This window comes from Phaenicophaeus curvirostris, chromosome 8 (assembly GCF_032191515.1).
Source record: "Phaenicophaeus curvirostris isolate KB17595 chromosome 8, BPBGC_Pcur_1.0, whole genome shotgun sequence".
Lineage (NCBI taxonomy): Eukaryota > Metazoa > Chordata > Aves > Cuculiformes > Cuculidae > Phaenicophaeus > Phaenicophaeus curvirostris.
In genome coordinates this window covers 35422630-35449259 of record NC_091399.1, presented here as the reverse complement: position 1 = coordinate 35449259, position 26630 = coordinate 35422630, and the positions used below count along the sequence as shown (strand labels likewise).

The window sequence follows — 26630 nt, the reverse complement described above, 5'->3', positions numbered from 1 at the left end:
GCAAACACAGCTTTTTATTCCCTCTGTCACTAAGAAATACTACACTACATTTTACATGGTATTTGTTTGATCCATAAAGCCAGGCACTTCAGTTGTTATCTCAAGGACGTTAAACAAGCCTGCTGATTTGGGGTGTTTAACATTTCTGGACTTTCGTATCTGTTCATACTTGCGGAGTTACAACAGGAACAGGGATGCTGATACACAAAGAAAAGCCCTTCTTCCTTAACCCTTACTGCTAATGCTGCAGAAAAAATCCAGCATGCGTGGGTGGCATATGTGCAAAAACCTCTCCAACCCTAAATCCTGATGCTGGGTGCCAAATATAAGGTATTATCTCTCCATAGCACACCTTCCTGCTTCCTGAAGTTGCAATCATTTGGAGAAACTGAGAAAGTTACAAAACATAGCGAAAAATGTGGATGGGAGGAAAATTCAGCAGGGAAATTTTAATGAAGCCAAGTAAAATGTTCGTGTGAAACACATTCTGTGTAATTAGCCACTAGGGGGAACAAGAGTCCTGCTGCTTAATTGAGGTGCAGGCACTCTCAGCAGTGGGCCTGGAGGATTGTCCTTGCCCAGGGAAGCTGGCTGGGCTGTTGGAACACCTTCCCTGTAAGCTTTTAGGTTTTTTTGACCTTCGGCTGTGTCTTGCTTTCCTCTTTCAGGCCTGTATAGGCCTCAGCACAAGGGGCTAACAAGACAAAGAATTCACACACCTTTTGTATTTTCTTGCTGCAATTAAGTATATTTGCACCTGAAGTGTTTGGTAAAATTTTTTTTAAAAACCCTGGGAGCAGAAGGGAATGGATGAAGAAAATTGAGAGGAATGAAAAAAGAAAAAGGGAAAAAAGAGCAAAGCTGTGTATTTCATACAATGTATATTGTGGTGTCTTCCCTTTCAAAGCAAAAGGGAAGAAAAATCACATGCAGCTCATACACAAACTGCATGAGATGTGGAGTAACACTCTGCTGAGGTTCTCAGGTTGAGGCAGCGGTTGGGAGGGTCGGCAAGGGACCCGTGTCCCACCTCGTGCCTGCTGACCTGCATGACTGAAGCTGCGTGAGAAAAGTGAATGAGGCAAAATGTGAAAGCTCCTCTCAAGCCACTTTTTCTCTGCTGCTGTGGGAGACATAACTATTCAACAGCATGGCTGAGACTGAATCTCAGACAAACAATCTTTTCTATTACCATAAATATGACAAATAAGTAATAGTTACAGCCTGTAAACACAAGACTCAAATTAAACAGAGTTCTAAGTGGTACACTGTAACTGGAAGCAGGATTCTACTCCTATTGGTGCCGGCTCAGCCTAAAGAGTATCAGATGTTACTCAGGGCTTAAAAGGCCTGAGACATAAACTATGTGTGTAAGAGAAAAAGAAGTCAAATGAGTCATTACATGGTTTGTATTAATACAAATCACTTCTTCTGGCTCTTTGCTTTTAAAGACTTGCCATTTTCAGATCTTGAACAGCTAACCTAGGCAGCTGTTCCTAGGCAGCTAACCTAGCCACTGTCCATCATTTTGTATATAAAACGCTAGCATTTACAAACTCGTATTCCTTTGGCTAGAGGAAGGCAGTTTATTTTAGCACTGCAATCAATGCCATCGTAAATCTTCCCTCTTCCAGTCCCAGAACACTGGCACAGCCCAATCAGTGCTGTGTGGGTATGCTGTACCTGTAAAACAGAGAATACACCACAACACTTTGCTGAAGTCCTACAAGCCTTGAGAGCAGACCTGAAGGATCAGCACTGAATGAGCCACAAACTATCCCTTCCTCTTTGATTTTTATTGCATGAGGACACTGGTAAGGGATTGAGATATGGGAAGAGCAGGGAAAGAAAGACAGAAAACAAAAGAAGATGAATGAGATGATACAAGAGAAGAGACAAAGAATCAACAGATGAAAAAAGAAGAAAAAGTTGGAAAAAATAAACAAAAGAGAGACACAATCAAAAAGAAGGCAAGAATACAAGAGGAAAGAAGAAACAGTATCAGAGTAGGGGTAGAGAGAAGGAGGTGATGGGGATATCAGGGTCTCCACACTATAAAAGAAAAGCCCCATTCTCCACCGCACCTATCTTCTTTCCGTGTTTCTTTTATTCTCTTTCAATGCCTGTCCTCTGGTTCTCCTTTGGGATGAGTGGAACTTTCAAGTCCAAAAAGACACAAGTTTGGCATTTTGTGTCTTATGGCAAACGTGCTGGCTCTCCAATGTTTCCACAGGGGCAAAGTTATACAAAGAAAATTAAAAGCAAAGCTTGCTTAGTCTCTCTTTCATGCAATACAAGAATCATCCCTTAGATGGGACTGTTGCAAAATTAAACAACCTTACAACTGCGACCAGTAAATAATGAGTAATGTGCTTGTATATACAATGCTTTTAGACCAACCAGTCAAAGAAAGTGAGGATAGCTCATCACAAAAAGACTCCATTTATCAGAAGAGCTTCAAACAGCTTAGCATCTTTAGGGCCATTACTCATCTCTTTCACCTAAGCTAAGTGCCAGCTTCCAACCTAAGACGCTAACGCATATCCAATTTATCTGCTGTAAGATGCTCTAGCACTGCTTCCCTCAGTCTAGTCTAAAGATACAGGATTCAATACCTAAGCTACCTAAAGTTAACACAAGTGAGGGATTTCACAACAACAGATAGGAAGACATTAGTCTGGGAAAACTAGGCAAAAATCAGTTCTTACCAGACATAAAAGCAAAAGGAGTCTGACACAAGGCTGCTACACTCAGCAATATTTTGATGAATATATCCAACAGCTATAGACTACAGCTATATAAACTACAGCTACAGGGCTGGGCAATAAGCTGACTTTCCAAATGAAACACATGATCATCCTCCAGCCCATGGTTTTGGGACAGAGACATTGGGCTGCGCAATGGCACAGCCTTTCCCACACATTCTTGTCATGCAGAGATTGTTCAGGGGAAAAAATACTGATTAGAAGTTGGTTTATTTTCCAGAGTGTTTTCACTTGGAGGGTGCTCTGTGCTTCCAAAGCTCCAAAGGAAGTGACATGGTTAGAAATAACCCTTCCTCGGTCTGCTTAGCCAGGAGCACATTGCCTAATCACTTTACTCTTGTTTCTTGACAAAGCAAAGTGCTCCCATCAGAGCTTCCATACCCAAACTCCTCCCTAAATTTCTACCTGGGAAAGGACTACCTGGAAGCTGTGCAGTAAACAGTTACTTGTATAGCAGGTGCTAGCACAAACAGGCCCTACGTGGGTCAAAAGTACGTATGTACTGAAGGTTAGGAATGCTCAGGGGAATGCAGCCCCTAGAAGTACTACACACATTGAATACACACCCCTTATAAATTATTCTTTGCTGAAAACTGCAGTTGTGAAATATGACAATCCAACTCATTTTTACTGCTTATACATGCTTACGAGGCACAGCAAGATATGGGCACAGCAATTCTCCTTACTTGTGTACTTCTAGTGTTTTTCAACCCTCATCTGGAGGGTTGAAACCCTCATCTTTATGAAAAAATCTGCAACTTATGCTTTTCCATGCCCACTTAGTGGTTAGCCTTTCTGCCTAGATTTCCCTCAACAGTGACTATTATGGTCTTGCTAATTATTATGAGGACACTCGTCCCAATAAAACCAAAACAGAGCCATGAAGCACTCGTATGGTTTCTCCCTACATGTCATTGTCCAATTGCAAGTATCAGACTGTGTCTCAGAAATATTTAAGCACAGTGGGTGTGAAAATTTGCTTCAAAACAAGAAAGAAAGCAAGAGATAGGAATGTTTGTTATATGTCTACATCTAAGAAACCAAGGAAATAAGAACCTATGACTTAGCTGAACAAAGAAATGAGAATGAGAACTGGATTCCAATTCTGAGGATGAGGAAAGCCAGTATGCTAATAAGGCAACTGTGGCTAATAAAACTAATAAAAGTTGCAGGATCTCTTATTGACTATTTCAGATCTGTGATTATAATGCATGGAATAAAGAAAATTTTCTTTACTGTTAACCACAATAAAATGAAATGCATTGGAAATACCTAGATAGTGGAGTAAACAGAGTCTTGGTAAACTACACAGAGGGGGCACATTTTGAGAAATAAACCCCTCTAGAAATCTTTAGGAGGAAACACTATATTGTACATGTAAGTCATATAACTTCAAGTATAGGGTGGCAAAAGTATGCCCTGATGGTACAAACTGCTGGCATCAAATCCCACAACTAAGTGATCATAATGTCCTTCAAAAAATTTATTGTGAAAAAAACCTTAAGCATTTCAGACAGCTAGTGCTGTGACTTGACACGCTTCTGCTTTGCCACAGAACAGTCTGATCCCCTGTGCTGACATAGCAAGAGTGCAAATCCCAGTTGGAAAATTAATCTCACAGTGTAGCCAGATTGAGTTTCCAATTCTCCAGTGCATAACTTGAAGGCTGTTCTACTCAGTTATTGAAGAGGTGGAGGCAAAGAAAGTTTTAACTTGTTTGACATCCCGAACATCATTTAAGCAAGGCACGCTCTGAAAAGGACCTAACTGGCTACTTACAGTTACAAAGGATCCATGGTATTCTCCTTTGTACTCATCCTTCCAATAAAATATTGCTATCACACTTTTCCCTGCTTAAATGGCCTGGACAGAAGGGGAGTCCAAGGTCCAAATGACTTAAGCTATGTCTCCCAGTATGTGGGTAAAATCTGTCCTTAAAATAGAAAGGAGATGGATCAGAGTACATTTTAAAGAAAGTATCTATCCATTATAAAGACACATTTATGGTTTCCTCATATTTATGGTTTTCCTCAAGAAAAGACAGAGTCGGCAAGCTAGAAAAGCTGTGAGGTTGTGATATTATTCAACATCTTCTACAAGCTGATCTTAGTCTTCGTCTGCTGGAAAAAAAAATCCCCTAATTGTACACCTCCTTAGACAAATTCCTCCATGGTCATTTCATGGTTTGTTACAAAAATATGCAGCAGCAGAACCTGAACTATTCTAGGCAGTGTATTTTCTCCTGCTTGCCAGGTCCTGGGCTTACTGACAGATGAGAAGAATACCGTTGGTTTAGTAAGAGTCTCAACTTCTGCAGATTAACAAAACACTAGATCTTGTTCTTTGCCAACAGCAGCTGACGTGAATTTATTAAAAGCTAAAAGGCATGACAATATACACATGGAGCTGACAGACAGAAGAGAGTGTATTTGCATTCATATTGCTGCTTCTAGTATGGTAACTGGGTACAAGCACACAAGATACAGAACTCAGGTGAAGTCAATGGAACAATGCCAACACATAAAGCTGGTTGTACCCTCAGTATAAAGATGGAGGATTAAATAGACATCTTTGGTCATTCGAGCATCTAGGAGGTCTTTATTACCTTTTTAATCCATCCTCGTAAATGTAAAACCTACGTAATAAAATCTTTATCACCACTTTCAGACAGACGTAATAAACAGGTAAGTCACACTGATAACCCAACACACAGTGACCCATCTCCTTCCATCAATGCTCAAATAAAAGGCCATGCTTCATTTAATTTCATTAGTGTGCTAGTGAAATCAAACCACCTACTTTTAGAAAAATAATATGGTTGCATCTTTTTTTTAGTACTGGATTTCTAAAATTGTTGCCTCCAATGTTAGCAGTTCTGTGCCAAACACTCAGCTAATGTAAATGGCTAGTTATAGCCAATATATTATGCTGACTTACAGCTGCCCTTCCTCATCTTTAAAGAGTTACTGAGAAATTCTAAATCCAAACATTTGTGTACTGGACCACATTTAAAATGGAGCACGCTGAGTTTCCAGGAAAGGACAGTGCTTCACAAAAGACACCACCTTTGTATCCTATTACCTATATAATCTACAACTTGTTTCTGAATGGGTAATAATATGAACCAATTGCAAGAGCTGTAACAGCCTTTATCATTTCAAGATGTGTCATCTACCAGTGAACTGTGTGTCAGATTCCTGTGTGGGCTCTGATCCAGTAAAGTACTTCAGCACATGGGCACTCCTGCTTATCTTCAACTGAGCTGCTTGCCTCCTTGAAAGTTCGATGACGTACCTAAGTGTTTGACTAGATCAAGGCACTGGAGTAAATTGGCGTCACTCCTCCGAAATCTTACAGCAACGCTGATATACATTAACTGAGGATTCTGCATTATGATTATGGACAAAGATAATCCATCATTTCAGTAGCTATATGACCTGCTACAACAAACTTTGACATTTTTGTAGACAAGTTACCTGTAATAATTTCAAGTGATATAAAACGACCACAACTCATCTAATGTGACAATGAGCCAAACACTACTGTACAGCATGTACTGATCTGATAATACATCATATGTATGATAACGTATAGCACAATATATTGCTCTTCACCAAGAACAGGGTTATTTCTCTCAACTCTAATATACAATGCAACCAGCAGGACGATATCAAATGATGGCAGCTCTGCTTCTCATAAAAGGACCTTGGGGACTCCAAGGAGATTTGCGTATCTGCACTTCAACAGCATAGCAATGTGGAAATGTTAAAGTTAGTAAAGCAAACAGTCCTCAAATGAGAAGGGCAACAGATGTCAACCAGTATCACATGTCAGTAAACAGCAACACAGCAGAGGGTACTTTTCTTAGCACTTTTGTGAAAGCATCATGCTATCAGCTACAGCCACATCTCAGCTGTTTGACTCCCTAAGTGGTGGTGCTTGTATGTGTGATTTAACGCCCACTAAGAGAGGATTTCCAACTGCATGGAGGTACTGCCTACTGAAGTCAGCTGAAAAAGTAGAAATGCAGCTGTATATTTATTGCACATTGAAAAGTGAAAAAAAAAAAGAAAAAAAGAAAAAAATCACACTCTCAAACTGATTGAAAGCTTATTCTGTGTTTGGCAGAGACAGACAAGCATTTCTGTTTCTCAGCCTTAATACAGAAGGATCATCCTTAGGGCAAAAGAGTAGTTGTGATTCATCCGCATTTTACCCTTACTGCAAAGACTTCTGACAGTAAGGCCAAAATATGCTAACTAAAAAGGCACTCTTTGTACCATAAACACTAGGCCACAAGGAACTGGACAGTGGCCATTAAATCACTGCCTTTTAATTTTTCTCTCTCATGTATATTTCTCTAAAGATTTCTGGTAAGAAGTCAGCTGACTCTATACAAAAGCCAGAGGCTTTGCCAGTATCTTGGTGGTTTCATGCATACCATATTGAATCTAACTTTATTATGCAAGGGAAAAAAACCCAACCTTTCAATTAGGCAAAGATGTATTCCAGTGTCAAAAGACCAAGGACAGAGATAAAGGGATAGAGTTCTTCTACTGCCAAGTCACTGCTTTGAGTCCAGGCCTGGTTAGCTGCAAATATACTCTACAGCCATTGAACATCTTAGTTGTTTACGTGGAAAACAGTTTCATTCTGAGCAAGCAGTAAAATCCACATCAGGTACTGTCTATGACATTCCTCGATTACTTTGCTGCTAGTCAGAACTGAGACAACAACAAATGAATGGACTGTGTAGGTTCAGCTCTTTTCACCACTGGAATACCATCTCTAACAGTAGGTATATAAGCTATGGACTGAAATTTAAAGTAAATTTTTATGAAACACATAACCTGTCAATTGAGACTGATGACATGTACATCCAGGAAGGAATTTTTTAAAAAACACTTAGGTGAAGAAGCCATACACAGCCAATACGCTGCTCAGAAAAGCAAAAGCTGTCACACAGCCTAAGGATGGTCTCTGCTAAAACTTGGGCACAAACTGTACATGTGCAAATTTGGAGCTTTAGAAGAAAAAGAAGGCAAGATCACAGCACCTTAACACACTCCTTGTGTACAACATGGTGCCTAAGAACAAGCACCTCCTTCCTCTGCCTTTCCAAAGTCCCATGATTAAGGGAACAGGAGAAAAAAAAAACATCCCGGCATGGCAGGAAGGCCTTTACTAAAAGGTGCATTAATTGGGTATGGCAAGCCAATGAAATAATTAATTTGCTGCTCTCCTTCAATATTATGTTTACACAAGTTGATTATAGCACTTAATTACTAATTCACTCTGCTCAAAAACAGGAGTGCTTTGAATTTTTAATGAGACAAGGGAAGGCAACATTCCCTAACTCAACAGGGAGAAGTAACTTTATTTCCTCTTTTGATTTCCCAACTTATTACCATTTCTAAGGGAAAAAAACTACCCCCTACCTGACCCTTCACTCGGTTCTTGCTTTTGAAAATATGGAAATCAACAAGACACTTCTATTAATTTCAGGCCATGACCTGACAGGTAATGCTTTGGAAGAGGAACAGAGGATCGGATCATCAACTGAAGCCCGTCCACTGAAATAAGTGGAACAAAATTATACCAGAGGCTGCCTGATCCAGAAATGGAAGTAGCCTAAGCCTCTCCAGCTCTGTCAGCACAAATGTTGAATATGTCCCAGTACTACTGCTGGATGTTCTTATGAAAAGTTTCCTATTCACAATTGCCAGTCGGTCCATTACCAAGGTTGTGGACTAACTGCTGCAGTAAAAAAACTTCTTCCTGTTCTATGACATTTTCATTGTTAGGAGGTGAATAGACCCAAAACTGCACCTTCGTCCTGGCTGATCTTTCTAAAACTTGTGTCATCCGTGGTTTATCCTCTGTGCTCCACCACTCAACAGCTTCCTCAGACAACTGAGAAATGTCCACTGAACAAAGCACAATCAAGCATTGCGCAAACAAAACTCTTTTGAGTTCCTTTAGTAGACAGTTGTAAGCGAATCATTTCACCTGCACCACCACAACTTCAAACTCCTGTCCACAATCCATCTCCCCAGAGTGACAGTGTTATCTTGAAGGCAGCCCAGGTGACCTTGATCCACATACCTTCTAGGGCGGCTTCCCAGGATGCAAATTGTATCGAAGGGGTACTTCACTTGTGTAGCTGCTACTGCTGCTAAATAATTCAACTAATCCACGCTACATAACTACTTAATACCTCTTTCTGTAGGAACTAGCTAATTTTTATATGCCTCCAAACCCATTTTATAAAAACAAAGAAATATCTTTCCCTATCTTTTTTTGCAGGATATGCCACCAACTTGCATGACAACCAAAACTAACAAAGAAAAGATCACACATCCCTTAAAAATCAGTTTTATACCTGAAAAATCTTGCGGTCATGTAGACTCTAATTTCTAGCTCAGTATTTTACACCAAAAATCATTACAGAAAGCTGATTACAAAAATTTACCAGTAAAAGGTATTGTAGTAAATCATACTAAGTTTCTCTCTTCCTCATCAGCCAGTAAGAATGACCCACATTAAGATACCAAGTCCAAAATAAATCTGGCAATTTGGTTTCATACAGGTAATTTTATTAATTGCCTTAATATGCAATTAAGGAATAGTCAGTGGGCTGCAGGATTTTATAAGGCAATAATCCTGTTCCCTGGTGTACAGCTTTGTCCCAAAGAGTAACTTATCCAAAAAAAAGGCTGGATGACTGCCAAATCAAACAGCACCTTCTTCCCATTTTCAATTACATAGAAGTGAGGCAGAGTAACGACGATGTACTGGAAACTTTGACATTTATTTATTGAACATTTTTCCTGAGAAGGGATTGCTGGCTTGCTAAACCGGAAACTATATTTTTACTACAGAAGAAAAATCACATAGAAAACCAGGAGCCTGCTGCTCAGCATGAAAGGCATGGCTAGAACCAAGAAATTGACCCATCTAAGCCAGCAATGTTAAGGTTATTTCATTCAATGCTGCACATATTTCACAAATCCTCTCCCCAAAAACACCCAGTGTATATTTCAACAATCCTTATGTCACACTATTTTACACAGCACTGTCTTCTGTGACTCAGCCTGGCTGTGTTATGGTTCATAGGCACAACAATCAAGACATAAGAAAACCACTAAGAGAACAAAGGTGTAACATTTGTGGAGGCAAATGAAAAGATAACCCAAGCTGCAAGAAGAAATACATAAGCTTTTCTCCCCCTCCGGAGATTTTACAGACTAAATAACCAAAAAATGGAATGGGGAATAACTCACCACACTGCCTATTCTTTATTCTTTTTGGATAGAACAACTGTTTTAATTCAGTTTTACCACAGAGGAGAAAAATGCAGGGAGAGTAAATGAAGAGGAAAATGGGGAAGTCAACATTCTTTGAAGCAACAACATATGGTGACCAGGCATGAGAGATGGAGATTATAAATCTTTTCTTGATAGAATTACCTAAAGATGACATTGCAGCTTCAAGCGATTTGAGTTTTTAAACCTAACCAGAATCTAGCAAATTAACTTGCAGTTACACATTTTGCAACAAACTTCATTTCCAGTATTTGCAAAAGCTCAGCTTACGGAGAAATTTGGTATTAATATAATACAAATGTGGTCAATAAAAAGCATGAAAACATTTACTCCAGAAATCACTCAAAATAAGAATAAAAATAAATGAAAATAAGAATTAGAACAAAATGTTGTATCCTGCAAATAGTCACTGCTGTATTATAGAATGGGAAAGGAGGTATTGATGCTTGTTTGTTTGTGAGAAGAAACTTATTTAGGGATGCCAAAGGACAGAGGAAAAGCTCTGTAATGTTCCAGCCACCATGGCCAATTGCCCAAAAAAGCGAAGGGCGAGAATCCTGTTGTCTCATGGGCATTTCTGGCACACAGCAATATGTAGGCAAGCAAGCTGCCTGCCCCTGGAGCAATGATCCCCCCACAAAGTGTCTCTGAAGCAGATAGTTCCCCATTTCTAAATCCCAGTGATGGAATGCCACAGTAATAAGCAACAAGACAGCACACAACTATGAGACTAAGAGCAACCACCACAGGCACATACTTTACTCCTAAGCAGATACTGTCCATTTCCAGTGCCTTTCTTAACCACAGCCTAAATAAAGCCTAAATCTAACTACCATGTAAGGTTACCGTAGAGCTGAGTCTTCCCTACATGACCCATCTTTTCTTTCCTCTATTGAAAAGTGATGCCCTAGTATATTCTGAGGAACTTTTCCTATGCCCAGATTTTCTGAGTGAACAGCAGACTCCTGGAGCCATGGCTCTGACTCAGCACCCCAAAACCCCACACTGACAGAAAGCATAAGCAGGTGGGTTCTAATATCTAACAAGTTTCAGATCCCCAAAGGATAAGATGCAGCATTCAAACACAAGAACAGCCCTGCTCCACAGGCTTACCAACTTCCTGAAGCATCATTCACTCGGCATATGTGCACATACTTCCACAGGAGACTCCCTGGCAGAAGCGCCACCTTATCACCAGTGGGTTTCATGTGTCTGTTCAGCAGCCAGTTCTTTTGTCAGCAGAGCATGTTAAAGCCAGATTATCAGAACTGATTTTGAGCCAGTGCATGAAAACCAGAAAACCAGAGAGCTTTTAAACATTTTGATTTTGACAGTGAGTGGAAATGTCCAAAAATGATTCTGAGAAATGTGACCAAAATCACTGGGACGAATACAGTAAGAATTCCCTTTCAAACAAACATCGATGTAAGGAAAGACGGTAAAAACACACCATTTTCTCTATCACTATTAGGCTGACCAAACAAGGAGCATTGGAAAGCACACTAATTAAGCACAAACATCTATTTAAAGGACAAATAATAATTTCTGCTATTTTCAGAGTCTACAACAATGCTGACTACTTGCAGTAACACCTCTAAGTAAGATTTGCTTTGGAAAATGTGGTAGGAAAATAAATGTAAGAAGCAGCTATGGAACTGCAATGCTAGATAGGCATTTACATCCCCCCTCTCCCAAAAAACATTTATTCAGTTTCTTGCTTCTTGATTTCACATAGCTGAATTATTTAAAAATATTTTTAGATAATTTAAAGTATTTGCTATACAACTGATTATGCCATAGGTGGCACCTCTTGAACAACAATCTGAACACATACTAAGCCAAAACACCTCACAGGCGGTTTCTTGCCACTGCAGAGATGATGTGACATTCTGGATAGGATTCAGGGCCTCACCTGGCTCCCAGTGATCACCACAGGCAGTACGATGGAAAGAAACATGCTACAAATGCCCCGTGGGATGTATAACAGCAGTAGTTTCCAACCTACTTCCCCTTTTCTGTTTCAGAGCTACCCCAGGGAAGCTCATGGGCCTGACCTGCAACTCAGTGAAACAGAAGGAAACTCTCCTGCTGACTAGCAAACCCCTTGGAACTAGACCTTACACAAAAAGTCACTGATGCACTGCAAAAGGCAGAGGCTGTGTTTGGGAAATTAGACTTCTTATGCAGTGCCAAGGCACTGGATTGAAATTTCTATTTATTCTTTCTTTTTATGTACTGGTTATAACTTATTTTAATCAAGCAAGTATAGGAAGGAAGCATAAGGAGTCATCAAATCTGGCTCCTGCCAGTCACAGGAAAGCACTTAGGATTTATTCCAGGAAGATCCATTGAACCTGCATCATATTTAGGACAAGGCAAAACACATTCCCATACCCAAAGAGGCAGGAATCTCCTAACATATCGTAGCAGTAAAACAATAAACATTTTTAAAATTAAAAAGTCTGTGACGTGACTGGTTCAACAGATCTAGTTTCACTAAAAGAGAATACTGAAATGTGCAATGCAGACTGACACGTTCATATGTATAAAACATACACATCTGCTTTGACATGATTGGATAGGCTTTTCAAATATTTTGACATATAAAAGCAGGGTAGAAAATTAAAGGTAAATTAACAAACCAAAATTTTATAGGAACACAACACAGAAAACTTCACAGCATTATATTTTTCTAATGGTTATGAAGAAAGAATAAAATCAGTTTTGAGATGTTCAGTTATTGCACGGTAGTCGAACACATCTTCAACTTGGAATGAAATACCTGTGTATTGGAAGGCAGAAGTTTAACAGAAGACTTAAATATGAAGTCTTGTCACCAAAAGTTGGTATTGATATTACATTTATCAAAACAATTTCACCTTACAAGCACCAGAATTATTAATTACAGATACATTTTGTACTATACATTTGTTGCAATGGGATTAACGTTAATGGAAAAATTCTTAGGAAAGGAAATAGCTCTTCCTGCTACTGCACTGTAGTATATTCACATTTGGAAAGTTCCCAAACTACTCAGCTTATGTTGAGTTGTTCATTGATTCCAATGGAACTGTGTCCATTTAATTAGGTGACCCTCTAGTCAGAAAATATATTCAGGTAAATTTTTGTGCAAAATTAATCTACTAATATCTGTGTATAACTGGTACCACAGGGACCATCTTGATAAATAATTTTGTCCAAGCTGATACAATGTACTGGTTAGTGTCCTTGTGTAGCATGAGGAGAGGACATATCTTATGCCAGCAGAATCGCTAGCTGGGAAATCAGATATGATTTTAGGCATTCGGACCCTTCAGTTTGTATATGCTGCTGTTGTTTATATAAATACAGGTAAGTCATGCTTTGGGTGATGCACTGAACATAAAAGCCTTACTGCTACTTTTACAGCTGTTAATGGATTGAAATAACATGAATAAACATGAAGTTCCATCCTCATTATTAGCCCTGCATTCACTGCGGGCAGGAAAAGAGGTATAGGCGTGTCATTTTATGGCATAAATAGTGCTGTGTTGTTTCTTATGTTTAACATTCCTCAGAATGAAGAAAGGAAAGTAGGACAAATGTAACAGAGATGAAAGTGTGGCCTTCTTGCAGGATCAGAGCCTTGACTTTCTTCTGTCTGTAAAATTCCATGACCAGCAGCTCCTACCTCCATATCCCTACAGTCAACAGACAAATGAATCTTCAATACACCTAAATAACATACAGAGTTGAAAAGAGGGTGGAGAGAAAGTGATGCTGGCTCTTGTGCAGCTGTGCTGAAGATACAAACTTTTCCACTTGAATTAAAGTCTGTGCATGGTGCAAACGTCAAAGTGTATAATGTATTAAAACTGGGAAAAAAAACCAATCAGGCACTGCATACCTGTATAGATGCAAAATCTCCAGAAGCACAAGCTCCAAGAATAGCAGCACCCACTAAAACAGACTCCACTTCTTTGGACAGGACAACAGGCTTGCCTATACAAGAAAAAGCCATGCCTCTGTTAAGAAGAATATAGCAGCACTGCATTAGCAACACAGTGAGTAATTAAAGGGAAAAAAAAAACAAAAACAAAGAAAAAAAGGCATAAAAAAAGGACATGAAAACCACATTCACAACTCCACTCAAAGCTACAGTTTACTGTAGATTAATGTGAATCTCTCTGCTCTGTGGTTCCAGGCTTTAAGAAAAATGCAGAATTTTTTCTTTAAACACTTTCATCAAAATACTAACACAGAACATAAAGCACACAAAGAACAAACTCTCAGATCTTTAACACTGGCTATTTATCTCAAAGGGCTTGGTATAAACCTGTTATCCACACCCTTCAATCCCATGTGCCTATTATAAGTCAACCTTGAGAGAAGAAGAGGGTGGTATGCTTCTTGTTTCTTTTGCACCAAAATAATAAAAAACAAAAAGGCTGTTGGTGTTTATTTTTAAATATACAGCCCACAAAGCCAGTCTGGTCTTGCTGGAAGACATGAAAATATGAGTAGTAAACTTCCATAAGCTATGTATGAAATCATGAGAGAAATTCTATCTTCCAAATTGAGCAAGATACTTGAAAACAAGATTAAAACACCAGAATAACAAACATTCAAACTCCATATACATTCTGAAGTAGAATTAAAAATTATTGTTTCATCACCCATAGGTATTATTATGAAAGTAATTTCCCTCACTACCCAAAGTTTTCTAAAAGACCCGTATTGTTAATGTAAAAACAGCAGGAAAAAAGGTAATAGATAAAAATCTGTCCACTTTAATTCTCCTTAAAAAAAATCTAAAACAATAGCCTAAGTCTAAATACTTTCCTAGTTACACTTTAGATGTTCATCCTCACTAAGCCCAAGAATTTAATATTCCTACAGTATTTGGCATGTGTCTAAATTTCCATTACTGTAATAATTTTGTTCAATGAATGATGCTGCAAACCCAGTGGTGGGAGGAGGCTTCCTTCTGTGAATAGCCTCAGCAATATTACGCCACAAAAATGCTGCTCCTGAAAGCCAGCTGTAAGATTAGGAGAGGAAATTTGAAGGGAGAGCTAAAGTAAGCCATGAACAACTCCTACAGAGGAAAAGGCAAATACGCATTTTTCAAAATGAGAAATAAAATTATTAATATCAGACACAATTACTGATACAAAGTAAATTCACTTTGTACCCCAGGCATCCAGCTACATTACACTAACTTTGCACTGTTCCACCGGTGTGGCGCTCCTTATAATCAGTTTTCAATGACATAAAGGTGCCTTATGAGTGCCACTTAAGAGTGGTCTTTCTGCCATTTCTTCCCACAGTTAGCAGAGGCAGAGTGACAGGGAAAGCAGGTGGATACAGTGAGACCTTGGTGTTTGATTTCTAGAATGAGTACTAACAGCAGTATAACTACAGCATCCCTTAATTTCCCTGACCAAACAAACCCACCTTAAAAATATTAGTGAAGGATCACTGACCTGAGCATTCCTCTGGTTCAGAGGGACCACAGCTCAGGACTTGGGTCAACTTGGAACAGATGCAGACAATCTAAAGCTCAAGCTTACAGCTACACGGCTGTTTTCCAGGCGTTGAAGCACTAAACAATTCTCAGCGTACTCTAAAATCTACTATACATTTCAGAATCTACTACACATCATCAGAATGAATACAGAATTCTTAACAGGCAAACAAAAAGATCAAGATACTTTTTAAGTGGCCTGCAAAATTATCTATTGGATGTCTGCATGGCTGAGTCACGGGCATTTGCTGCTAACAATAATAGATTCAGATTTTTTTCTTTTCGGGAAAGAATGGGGGATTGATCCTGGAATGTTAGTTATTTTATCTGATAGGCTCTAATGAGTTCAACACAACCAAGAGCATTTCAGTTAGATGAACTCTGACATCCCTTGTCAGTCACTGATTTTACAAATGGGGGAGAACTCCAGACTGCAAAAAGGCCTTTTTGTGCTGAATTGTACTTGGCTATTAGTAACAGTCAGAGAACTTCTGATTACATTTTAATCAGAATACCTTTTCACAGAACCAGCATCCCAACTCTACATGCAGCTGAAATTCACCTTCACATTCACATCTGAGTTACATATGGAAAGGCACGGACTTGACAACATTGTTTTTCACAAACAGAAAGCGTCACTGTGACTACAATGTATTTAGTGAATTTTAAGGTCAATAAGCATTACGCTTTTTGCTTCTCCACTTCTGTTTTCGGCTCCGATAAGTATATGAGTACATTTTCATCTTCAATCCTACATCAAGGTTACAATGTGTGGTTTGATGCTAGGGCAAGTCAGATCTCCAGACCAAATGCCCCAGATATGAGCCCTAAACTTTATTCACGATGGCTCAACTGGTCTTAATTTGAAACACAATCAAAACATACATCATTCAAAGTTTCCCTCAAGTCCTTTACACTACATTTTGGGGTTTTTTTCACTTTTTTAAAGTATATTCAACTGACTTACAAGTGTGCTAATATATCCGACACTCACAGACTTGAGACCAAAAATACCATTTAAGACTGAGACCTCCACCTGTAATGAGCCGCATACCCAAGACCTTTTACCCACCAATTCTACAAAACCAAATGGAACACCATGCAGGGGCAAGAATTCAGAAATTGTCCCCTAAACCATATTAATGATACAGACATGGAAGTAATTCAGAAAAAAATTGTTCTGTATAATGAATACAACGTCCAGCGTGAGCAGGAAGTGTCAGGAGAAGCCCAACATATTTCAAACCAGATAAAGCTAACGAGGGTTTTTTTGTAAAATACATCTTATACATGTTCACAAAATGTACTGGGCATTATCCTTGTCTGACTAACGCCTTGTAATCCAGCTGAATGGGATAATTTCTATAGAATATTTTGAATAGTTATAAAAATCTGACAGTGAGAAACATCTCTTACATGCAACTTATACATGCTAGTTTGAAAAATTCCATACAAAGTTTTAATGTTTATTCTACTGCACTTCCTCGAACTTACCAGTAATGTCAGCATGCATCTGCACAAAGAGAGGGTTCTTGCTCAGCCCACCGCACAGAAACAGTGTGTTGACATGATGTCCTGCAGCCTGCATGGTTTCCAATATATGCCTTGTTCCTAACTTCAAAAAGGGGGAAAAAACAGCAAAAAAATCCAGATGAGCACATGAGAGCTGCCACAGGAAGAGATCTTAAAGTACAATTTGCTAAAAAGAATGATACTGCTAAAAAGAATGGTACTAACTGCCCCTACCAGTAACCCAAGGGCTGGGAACAGACTTGCAGGGGTACGGCCTTTGCTTAGCTTCCAGCCAGTAATGGTCATTGTAATTGAGAAAAATCAAAAAGATTTGACTTTGGGAAGTCCACAGGCACAGCATATTGCACTAAGCGTCCTGGGGCTGGCTGAAGAAGCAAAGACGTATTGATCTAGAATAATACAGGGAAATGGGACTTACAGGAAGTACTGACAAGGGTAAAGATGGGGATTATCAGAAAACACAGAAAAGGAAAAATTGGTGGCAGCGATAAGCAGGTGTTTGTGACCAACATTTTCAGACTCAGATAAAACCTACATGGCAAAGACATCCCCACCAAAACCTTTTGTTTACTTTGTATTGCAGCATTTGAAAATCACTCTCACTAAAGAGATTTCAATTCCAAGCCAAAGAGCAAGACAGAACAACAAAAAAAGGAGCAAATAAAAACCTGTATTTTTGGTTTTCTCAGCAAAAAGCAAACCTTAAGAATTTTGTATTGGCTTAACTATTTCTGTTGGCCTTTGCCCTATACAAAATAAAATGTTCCATTTCATGTCTGGACTGATTTAAAGTTCTAAAATGTAGGCATATTTTAAAACTTTTTATTTACGGTCCCCATTCTGAGACACTCAAATCAGAGCAGCTCAGTGTTCCACTCTGTGCATGATAAAAGCAAGTGTTCTGCCATTTTAAAAGAAACTCTTCTCTTTTGTTAGCTTTGCTTGCCTCCAACTACTTGCCAAAGTCAGCCTTCTCCCTTTTTCCTCTTGCAAGAACATTTCCCATTTCTTTGACAAACTATTTGTCCAAATATAATTTCCAGCTCTTCATAATATCTTGGAAGTTAGTTCTGGAGCGCAGACTAGACAAAATGCCAAATTCAAGCCAAATTTTTGCCCAAGCTGACTCTTTGCAGGCAACAGATTCCCCACAAAAGAGAATCTGATCAAAGTTTTCACAAACTGTCACTTAAGTTTTCTTTATGCTATGCTGCAAGTTCATTAAAAGGTCTGCAGGCTGCAATAAACCTCTCTTCAAATAAAAGCTACTGAAAATTGCTGCTAGAAGAGTTTCATCTGACTAGACACATTTCCCATGAATGACTGGCACTTATCTGGATAGGCCTTCAAATGTATTTTTGGTTTTCAGGCAAGCGGTTATGAGGAACTTCTGCAGCCGCAACACCAGCTGACTAAATCCATCGCTTCCCTATTGACACAGAGGGCTAATTTCCAAATCACACAGCCACAATTTTAATTATGGAAAAATAAACCGCTCTAAAAAAGACCCTGTCTCCTCAGAATGGGCTTGACGGCCACAATTACATCTCTGATCGTGTTCTCATCAGTCTAACTGTTGCATTGCATTTCACAAGGAATAGTTAGAAGAATACTCTCTTCCACTACTTCTGAAATTTGAATTTATTAACAACTGCTCTCACCGCATACACATGTCAAAGATCCTGAGAACAAACATGCTGTGAAAATTATTTTGTGTTTACCTGCCTGGAAAATTGTATTCACACAGCAATTAAAATTAAAGCCAGACCCATTTCACTGTGGGTGGGGGGGAACTAATTTAATCCTGGATTGGAGAAAATGCAAATTGAGGGGCTTCAAATGCAAATTTTATATAAAAAGAAAAAAGCGTCTCCTGCTGAAAAGAAAACTAGAGATTAACATTCTGTGGGCACGCCTATGCTTTTTACAAGATTTTTACTCAAGGTTTAAAGTCTATCTCACACCCATTGAAGAAAGCTAACGGTACAGGATTGGGGCTGTCCTAAGCAAGAACTGTTCCCCTCAGAAAAAGTGAAGCTACTATTGTGAGTGATGGATTATGGGAGGAAAATTAAATTCCTTAGGCATCACGTTAGCAGTTAGTTAATATATCAAGTCAAAACCAATTCTACTCTGTCTATTTTTTAGATACTCTTTCAATAGTGGTTTAAGAAAAATGAATTTCCATTAACTTAGAATGAAAAGAAAACCATGGCATGGCCTTATTATAGGAAATTGTACAATCAGTGTAATTAGTTATCAAAAAGATATGCAGATGCTGAATTTAATGCTCACCACGGTATTTGCATTTTACAATAAAATTTGAGTTGTATCATATAATGAGATAATAAGTGGCTTTCCCAGGATTTCCAGCAGAGACTGTTTCCACTTTGTTAGCACAATATAATAATGGAGCACCTGTTCAAAACTGCAAAGTTTCTTTCAGGGGCAGCATCAGTCACTGGCATTGTTTAAACTCTCATAGACATTCTTATTTAAATTGTGGGATTATACTGGAGCATCAGGTATAACCAAACTACATTCATCGTAAGAAAGACCAAAACTCACAACAATGAATTGGTTTGCGCTGAGGTTAAGTTTTCCTTATTTGCTGAAGAGGGAGAGTTAACACCTAAGACAGAATCCACAGTAAATTTACAGCAGCCGCCCACCCTCTATATCCCAGATGGCTGACCCAGCCTAGCAAAGTTGTTGTTCAACCAGTAGAGAAGTTTGGAAGTTTTCCAACTGAACAGAGTTTTGTCAGGAAAACTCCTCAATTCATCAAACTGTTAATGTTTTGCAAAACCGCCTCAAGTTCAACAAACGTTAAAAAAAACCCCCAAAACCAAAAAACCAAACAAAACCACAAAAAGGATGCCAAAGGAATGTTGATTTCAGTCACCCGATGCCTGGGGACAGCACCCTACACTGAAAACACCCTGCACCATCGGTTCAGAACAATTCCTTTGAACCAGGTTTTCACATCAAAACAGAACTTCTCGTGAACTGGAAATCCTGGGTTCCAGGGAAAATTAGGGTAGAAACAAAAGTATTCAGATAAAATAACCCATCTCTGAATGTTAGCAAACCTCAACGACCTTTGATAAAGACAGTCTCCCTGTCTGCATTTACAGCAGCACAGCCATAGGCTGAAACTGCTGCACATGAGACAACTGCAGCAGCAGGGAAACAGTGAGGAAAGAGATCTGCACTTTTTGGTCTGTAGCGTTATGAACGGAACCACAGACCCACTCTGACTCGCTGTGGTACAGAGTTGTGACTCATCTAACAGGCAAGCAGGGGAAATCCATGGATTTAGGAGCAATCTGAAGCTGAAGCATTTTAGGGGAGTGCAAGTTCCTTCATATAATTACCAAAGCTTTTTTTTTTCCCACTCTATCCGCTTCCCTCTAGACAGCTCCGTGGGTTTAACACTGCCCTACAGAGTATCAGCCTCTTTCCTCACATCTGCACCGGAGGCAAAGGCTCCATTTACAGAAATGTCATAAGAAGAAAACTTTTCAGGGGATCATCTTCTCCTCAGCCTACCAGTCGATTATCCTACAGCTGGGAGTAGTCACAAATGGGGGTAAACAATATCTTTCTCCCTTAAGAAGCCCATTAAGTGAATTCATCTATTATTAGAAATCTGTTTAGCAGAAGGGAATGATCAGTCTGCCACAGAACATGAGACAATTCATTTATTCTTTTATGCACATAAAATGGCTTACAGCAATAGCTTGAATTGTGGCCAAGTAGATAAGGGCAAGTTCATCCAGACCCTGAGACAACGTTAGTCCAACAACCTGTGCAAAGATCAAAAAGAAAACGTACAAATCCATCCAAAGTAAAACTCTATTATTTTCTATGGTTTCTTGTTGTAACAAGTTTTCAGTGCTAATTCTAAGCCCTACTTTTGTGATCTGAACACATAATGTTACATTATTTGTGATCTGGGTAAGAACCACATAAATTGTTCTTGCTCTTGCAAAGAAATAAAGAACAAACAGCATATTGTACGGGATTAGGGACAGATTAACTCTGACAGTTCTATAGCATGACTCAGATATTGCTCGTGAATGTATTTAATGTAATAATATGAAAATGCTATTACACAAAAATAACTTTTTAAAAGCGTTTCTCCCCCTCTCTTCCTAGCACTCTTAACACCAAAACACAATTAATAATTAAAGACTATGTCTTATCCTCCTTCCCTCTGACACAAATAAATACTGCCCTGTAGTTTCTCTGGATTAATATCAACATAAGCAAGACTGAATGCAGCTGCAATTGTGGCAGAAAATATGTGTTACTATTATCAGTATTTGCATACAGCCACCATACCAAGGAAATTCCAATTCTGCTGCAGCATATAATTCTTCTGTAAAATAAGTATTAGTAGGACCCAAAAATATACAAGCCATCCTTTTTCTTTGTTTTTTTCTTTTTTTTTAATATTTCTCTCTTTGGTGGTTTAAGATATGTCATAGTGCTTCCGCCTACCCTCTTCTGTCTCAGCCTCAAATACAGCAGATACGGTGCTGGTGAGCAGTTTGAGATGCTCACTTCAGGGACAATATGCCATTGTGAAGCGTATCAGTTAATCATCAGTCATCTTGATATTATCAAATATACCCTTATGACAGTCTTCTACTATAGCCCTGCACAATAACAACCTGTCTTGTGACCCAGCTGATCTACCAGCATGAAGTTCAGTGAAGAGAAATATCCAAACATTTAAAGATGGGCTGTAAATCCCTCCAGCAGAGGTTCTCTGGTGAGCTTCCAAAAGCTGCCCTTTCTGACTCCAGATTGCAATGCTCTGAAAATTTCTCTGCATAGAACACTGTATTTCAAGTCCTTTCAGTTCCAGAAGTAGAAATTTTAAAAGCACAAGCCAGAATCAGATCAGGTTTAGCTTTGAACAAAGATGTATGAAGCACTAGAGCTGCATATTTTCAATCGTGAGAGCAATAAGCAGAGGAACTTTTCAGTTTTTGTTGTAATTTACTACCCAAAAACTCTAATACAGCACATTTACTGAACATTTATCTGTTTAAATCAAGCAATCTCTCCTCAAAATATCTGATTCCTTTCCTATTTGAGTAGGTATACTCAAATTTGTGTTGAAATTTATTGCAACAGATATGCAAAATTCAGTAGATGGTCAGTTAGTAACGGCAAGTGCTGCTAATCACTGCTCTGAAATGTCATTCCCAGGAAAGATGCTGGGACACACTCTACACTCCTCATATTTTTAGGAAAAAAATGTTACTGTAGTGATATCTCAACTACAATGATCTCTGGTTTTCTACTGAAACATTATCACGCTTTGAAATGTGGCAAGAAAGCCAGATCCTATGGGATAGTTTGAATAGCTAAGGAGGAGTATGCTCAAAATTGAAAAAAAGATCCTTCCATGCTAATTTTTTTTCCCCCCTGTATTGACCTTTTTGCAAAGACAGACTGTTGCTTACCATGCCCTTTAGTGTCAGATCTGTTAAGGGAGATCTGTTACCATGGAAATCTGGCCAAACATGTAAATCAACAGTGAGGAAACCCACAGGCAAAGATTTCTTAATCATATCCAGGTGACTGTTCAAGTATGTATATATATTGTGAGCACTGGAAGAGAAACAAGTTGGAAAAAGAGGGGGGTGTTATCTATCAAACATAAAACATTTGTACTACCATCAAATGCAGAAAACCCACCAAAGAATGGCAAATCTCAAATGTAAAACAAAGGGGGAGAAATGCAAACCCGACTGCTTGCTGAGCCGATGGCACCGCAGGGTGCAGGCAGTAGGGATGTCTATCTGCACCTCCATCCAACAGGCCATCTGAACTCCGCAGTTTCACAGGATGAGGGGAGGTAAAGGCAGTTTGTGATATGGAGTTTTTACATTGCCTCCTACCAGTCCCTAGACAAGCTGAATCTGTTCAGTATTTTGGGGGCTGATGATGCTTGTCTCTAACAGAAAGGTGCTGACACCGTGAAAGAGAAAGCTAGAGAAAAGCAAGCTGAGAAAGAAGAACAAGGAGGATTCCAGAGAGAAATTAAAATCAAATTCCTTTACAACTGCTTAAAAATCTCTTTCATTAATCAATAGCACTGGACTCACGGCTTTCCTTTTTTAAACCATAATTATTTCAATATGTGTTATGATTAAAATGCAGAACTAAGGGTGGAGGAGAGAAAGCAAGTGGCTGCTATTTCAGGGAGGAGCCAAACATGGGCCTAAATATGATTGTATGCAAGTTCAGATGCTACACCCAACTCCACAACATCCAACAGACTTTTTCCTGGACTAACAGTCAACTTAGGATAGGACTAACGGTGAATTCTTCAGTGCTTTGGCTTGCAATGATTCTAGTGACATTCCACTTAAAAAATGTTGCAATTATGCTTAGGATATTTTTTTCAAACACTTATACTATCATAAACAGATTCATATATATTTTTTAACTCCTCTGAAACCTCCAAGAGGGGTATTTAATTCTCGACATGTGGGTCAATAACAGCATCTAACCTTAATTACAACTGATTAGTCATTGTCTCATCCACTGTAGACCCAAACAGTGATATTCATTTAGCCTCTACATGTATATTCAATCACGCACTAATGAGATCCCTGAGGGAATTTGGCATATGCTTTACTAGTTTGACTTTTGACCTGCTAGCAGCTGTATATTTATACTTTGCATTCAACCATTCAGCAGCATGTTTTTTCAATTATAACTTACCATGTGTATGCTATCAAAGGATATCATTCAAAATGAAGTACACTTGGAAGACATTAAAATAACTAATTCACATCATTATTCACGTACTTTATAATATACTTTATGTGTCTTCCTGGACCTGAATTATGATAATTTTGAGGTCACAATCATTTTTTCTCCCTTGTTGTAAAAGTGGCCCTATTTTCTCCATCACTAGGGACTGCACTATAAGCAGTACATACTAAGGACAAAATAATTTTATCTCCAGTCTAAGTCTAATTCATAGCTTGGCTGTTGGGAAGGAAAAGTAAGGAAAACGTCACTCAACCACAAACCTACCAGACATCCCAGCTTCTATCTGATATCCATGCTGCTTGACTACTCTTGCAAGGATTAGCCATTTGTCCAGCTCTGATAGAACACAGGGACTGTACAAAAGAGGCTGGAGTTCAGCCAAATATGCTTTAGACCCACATAACCATGGAATTACACTTTTTTGCCACCTTTTACTTTTTTTCCTTTTCTACATACGGGTTGAAGGCACTATGTTCAGACTAAGCAGCCAGCAAAGTCTTTCAAACACTTGCCAGTTCCAGTTTCCGCTAGGTTTGTTTTATACATGGTATTACACCATCAGCTCTCTGGAGCTGCTTCTGTTCAGTTCTATGAGAAGGTATCAGTAGCAGCTGGATCTGACTTGCAGCGTCGAGCACAATCTATTTGCTTCAACTACGTTGAAAATGGAAAATAAGAAATCAATGCAAGTTTGTCCAGGGTTATGTTCATATTAGGGACATAACTCCAAAAAGCAACAAGAGGATGGCATTTAATCTGTCTGGCAATTCTGGAAGATGCCAGGAGGTGCCTTTCAGGAAAAAAATCTAAAAATTTTAGATTTCTAAACCTAAAAAAGGGCTTTACAACATCTACAGGTACAGAGAACTGCCAAATAAGATTATTGTGTTCTGCTTGGAAGATCCCAAAGCTGCAGATAATGTGTGTCACTTCACAGCTTTTTTTTCAGGAGCCATCTCTTTAGCTGGGGAAATGGCTTTGAGAAGAGAAGGAAGGGTAATTCTGTCCTTAAAAACAGTGCTTCACGAAATGCCTAGTCTTTGCTGCCAAGCAGTTAGACATTTCTTTTTCTCCAGAAGTTTAGAATTGTGCTAGAATTGTTTAGAATTGTTGTGCTAGAAAACAGAATTATTTAAACTTTAAAGCATAAATGATTGTGTTATTTCTTTTTTTTTTCCTCCATCTCCTAACTCTAGTCTAACTATACAGGATTTAATGCATTAGCCAATGGCTACGTGTCAGACCTACATGATAGATTAGACTGAAGAGCAAAAAATTACTGAAGAACAGTCATTTCAGCAACTCAATGAACTGCATTAAATAACTCAGGTTTCGTTGCTCACAGAGTATGCCAATTAGTTTGACCAAACACTAAATTTAAAGCTGTCCAGAAAATCCTCATGTAATTCAACCCTCTCCACTTCCAGTAAAAGAAGGGAAAAGAGAATGTAGGAATAGCACTGGGAGGGTTGCCCAAGACTGATCTTCAGCACAAGCGGCCAGTGAGAGCTGGTTTCTGGCAGGTTTGTCTAAGCCACTCGTGCCCTGACAAGTTACCACAAATTACTGAAACAGTGATAAATTCAGCTTGCAAACTCTTGCTCCTTGCATGGGCAAACGAACAGAAATCTGCACAGTGAGGCTTCTGAGATCAGCTGCTCAGCAGGCAGTTTACCATTGCCAAACCTACTTATTAGCAGCATTGGGAGCCTGGGAGCAAGGAAAGACGGACTTAGGAAGGCAGAAGTGAGCAATGGGCAGCAGCAAGTAAAAGGCACAGATGACCTCAGATGTTTTTAATGATCCAGATATGCATGTGCTCTTTGTCACTACAAAACCAGCAGAACTCTTCAGTGTTGTATCTAGCATAGGAAACAAAGGTAAAATGCCATTGCACGTGTAAGTATGGTATTCTCATTTTGTTTTCTTTTGATGGCCACTTGCAATGGCTGAACAGATATAAAATCCTACACCTACACAGAGAACATACTAAACAGAATACACCAGATTCTCTGAAATAGTCTGCTGAGATTTCCAGGCAAGTAATTTCTCGTCATTACCAGCAATCCACCCAAACAAGACACTATCTTCTTGTTAAATATATCGCTTAATGTAAATAAATACATAATCTAAAGTTTAGCACTGATCACAAAAAAAAAATGCTTCACACTTGTATAGCTCCATGTGTAGAAAGATATGAAGAAAGTTCAATTTTCAAAGTCCCTGATTTTTGTTTGTTCAAATTAAATCCTTTAGATCTAACAAATATTTGAGAAGGACAAGGAGAACGAGGATAGGTGGGATTAATAAGAAACTTGTTTACTAGATTTACAGCTATCCAAACATTTCATTAAGAAAGAATATCTGGAAAGCACTATAAAAATGCCATTAAGCAAATTAACATTATAAAATACTATCATCCTTTTTATAAAATACTATCATCCTTTTACTATAACCTTTCTTAACATTCTTAACAGTGCTATTCTCCACAGTTTACAAACTGCAGGAAACTCAAATACAAAGTTACAACAACATACACTCAGATAAGACAGAGTTCTATTCCTGATCTTGTGTATTTGGTGTGCTATACACACCACCATCACCTTTTGCACTATGACACTAGTTGCGGTCAGACAGTTCAGTGCCAGACCTAGTACAGACAAGGAGAACACTGTATATTCATTTTTCCAGAACAGAAAA

The 26630-nt window shown here is 38.8% G+C and overlaps 1 protein-coding gene across 7 annotated transcripts in view; it reads right to left on the bottom strand.

Annotated features, from left to right (window-relative positions):
• The window catches only part of FGGY (FGGY carbohydrate kinase domain containing), a 133948-nt gene that overhangs the window by 13916 nt on the left and 93402 nt on the right, over window positions 1-26630 (bottom strand). For 5 of the 7 annotated variants that reach the window (XR_011337807.1, XM_069861919.1, XM_069861922.1 and 2 more), the window contains 4 exons: window positions 22610-22757; window positions 20864-20938; window positions 17091-17211; window positions 13977-14071 (listed from right to left, as the gene is read on the bottom strand). Coding sequence is in view for 6 of the 7 variants with exons in the window: in XM_069861919.1 (XP_069718020.1) it covers window positions 13977-14071; window positions 17091-17211; window positions 20864-20938; window positions 22610-22757 (439 nt within the window). In the remaining variant the exon portion in view is untranslated. Of the gene's footprint in view, window positions 1-650; window positions 1684-13976; window positions 14072-17090; window positions 17212-20863; window positions 20939-22609; window positions 22758-26630 lie in introns of those variants that run through there. The other 2 variants (XM_069861920.1, XM_069861923.1) reach the window with 2 other exon arrangements.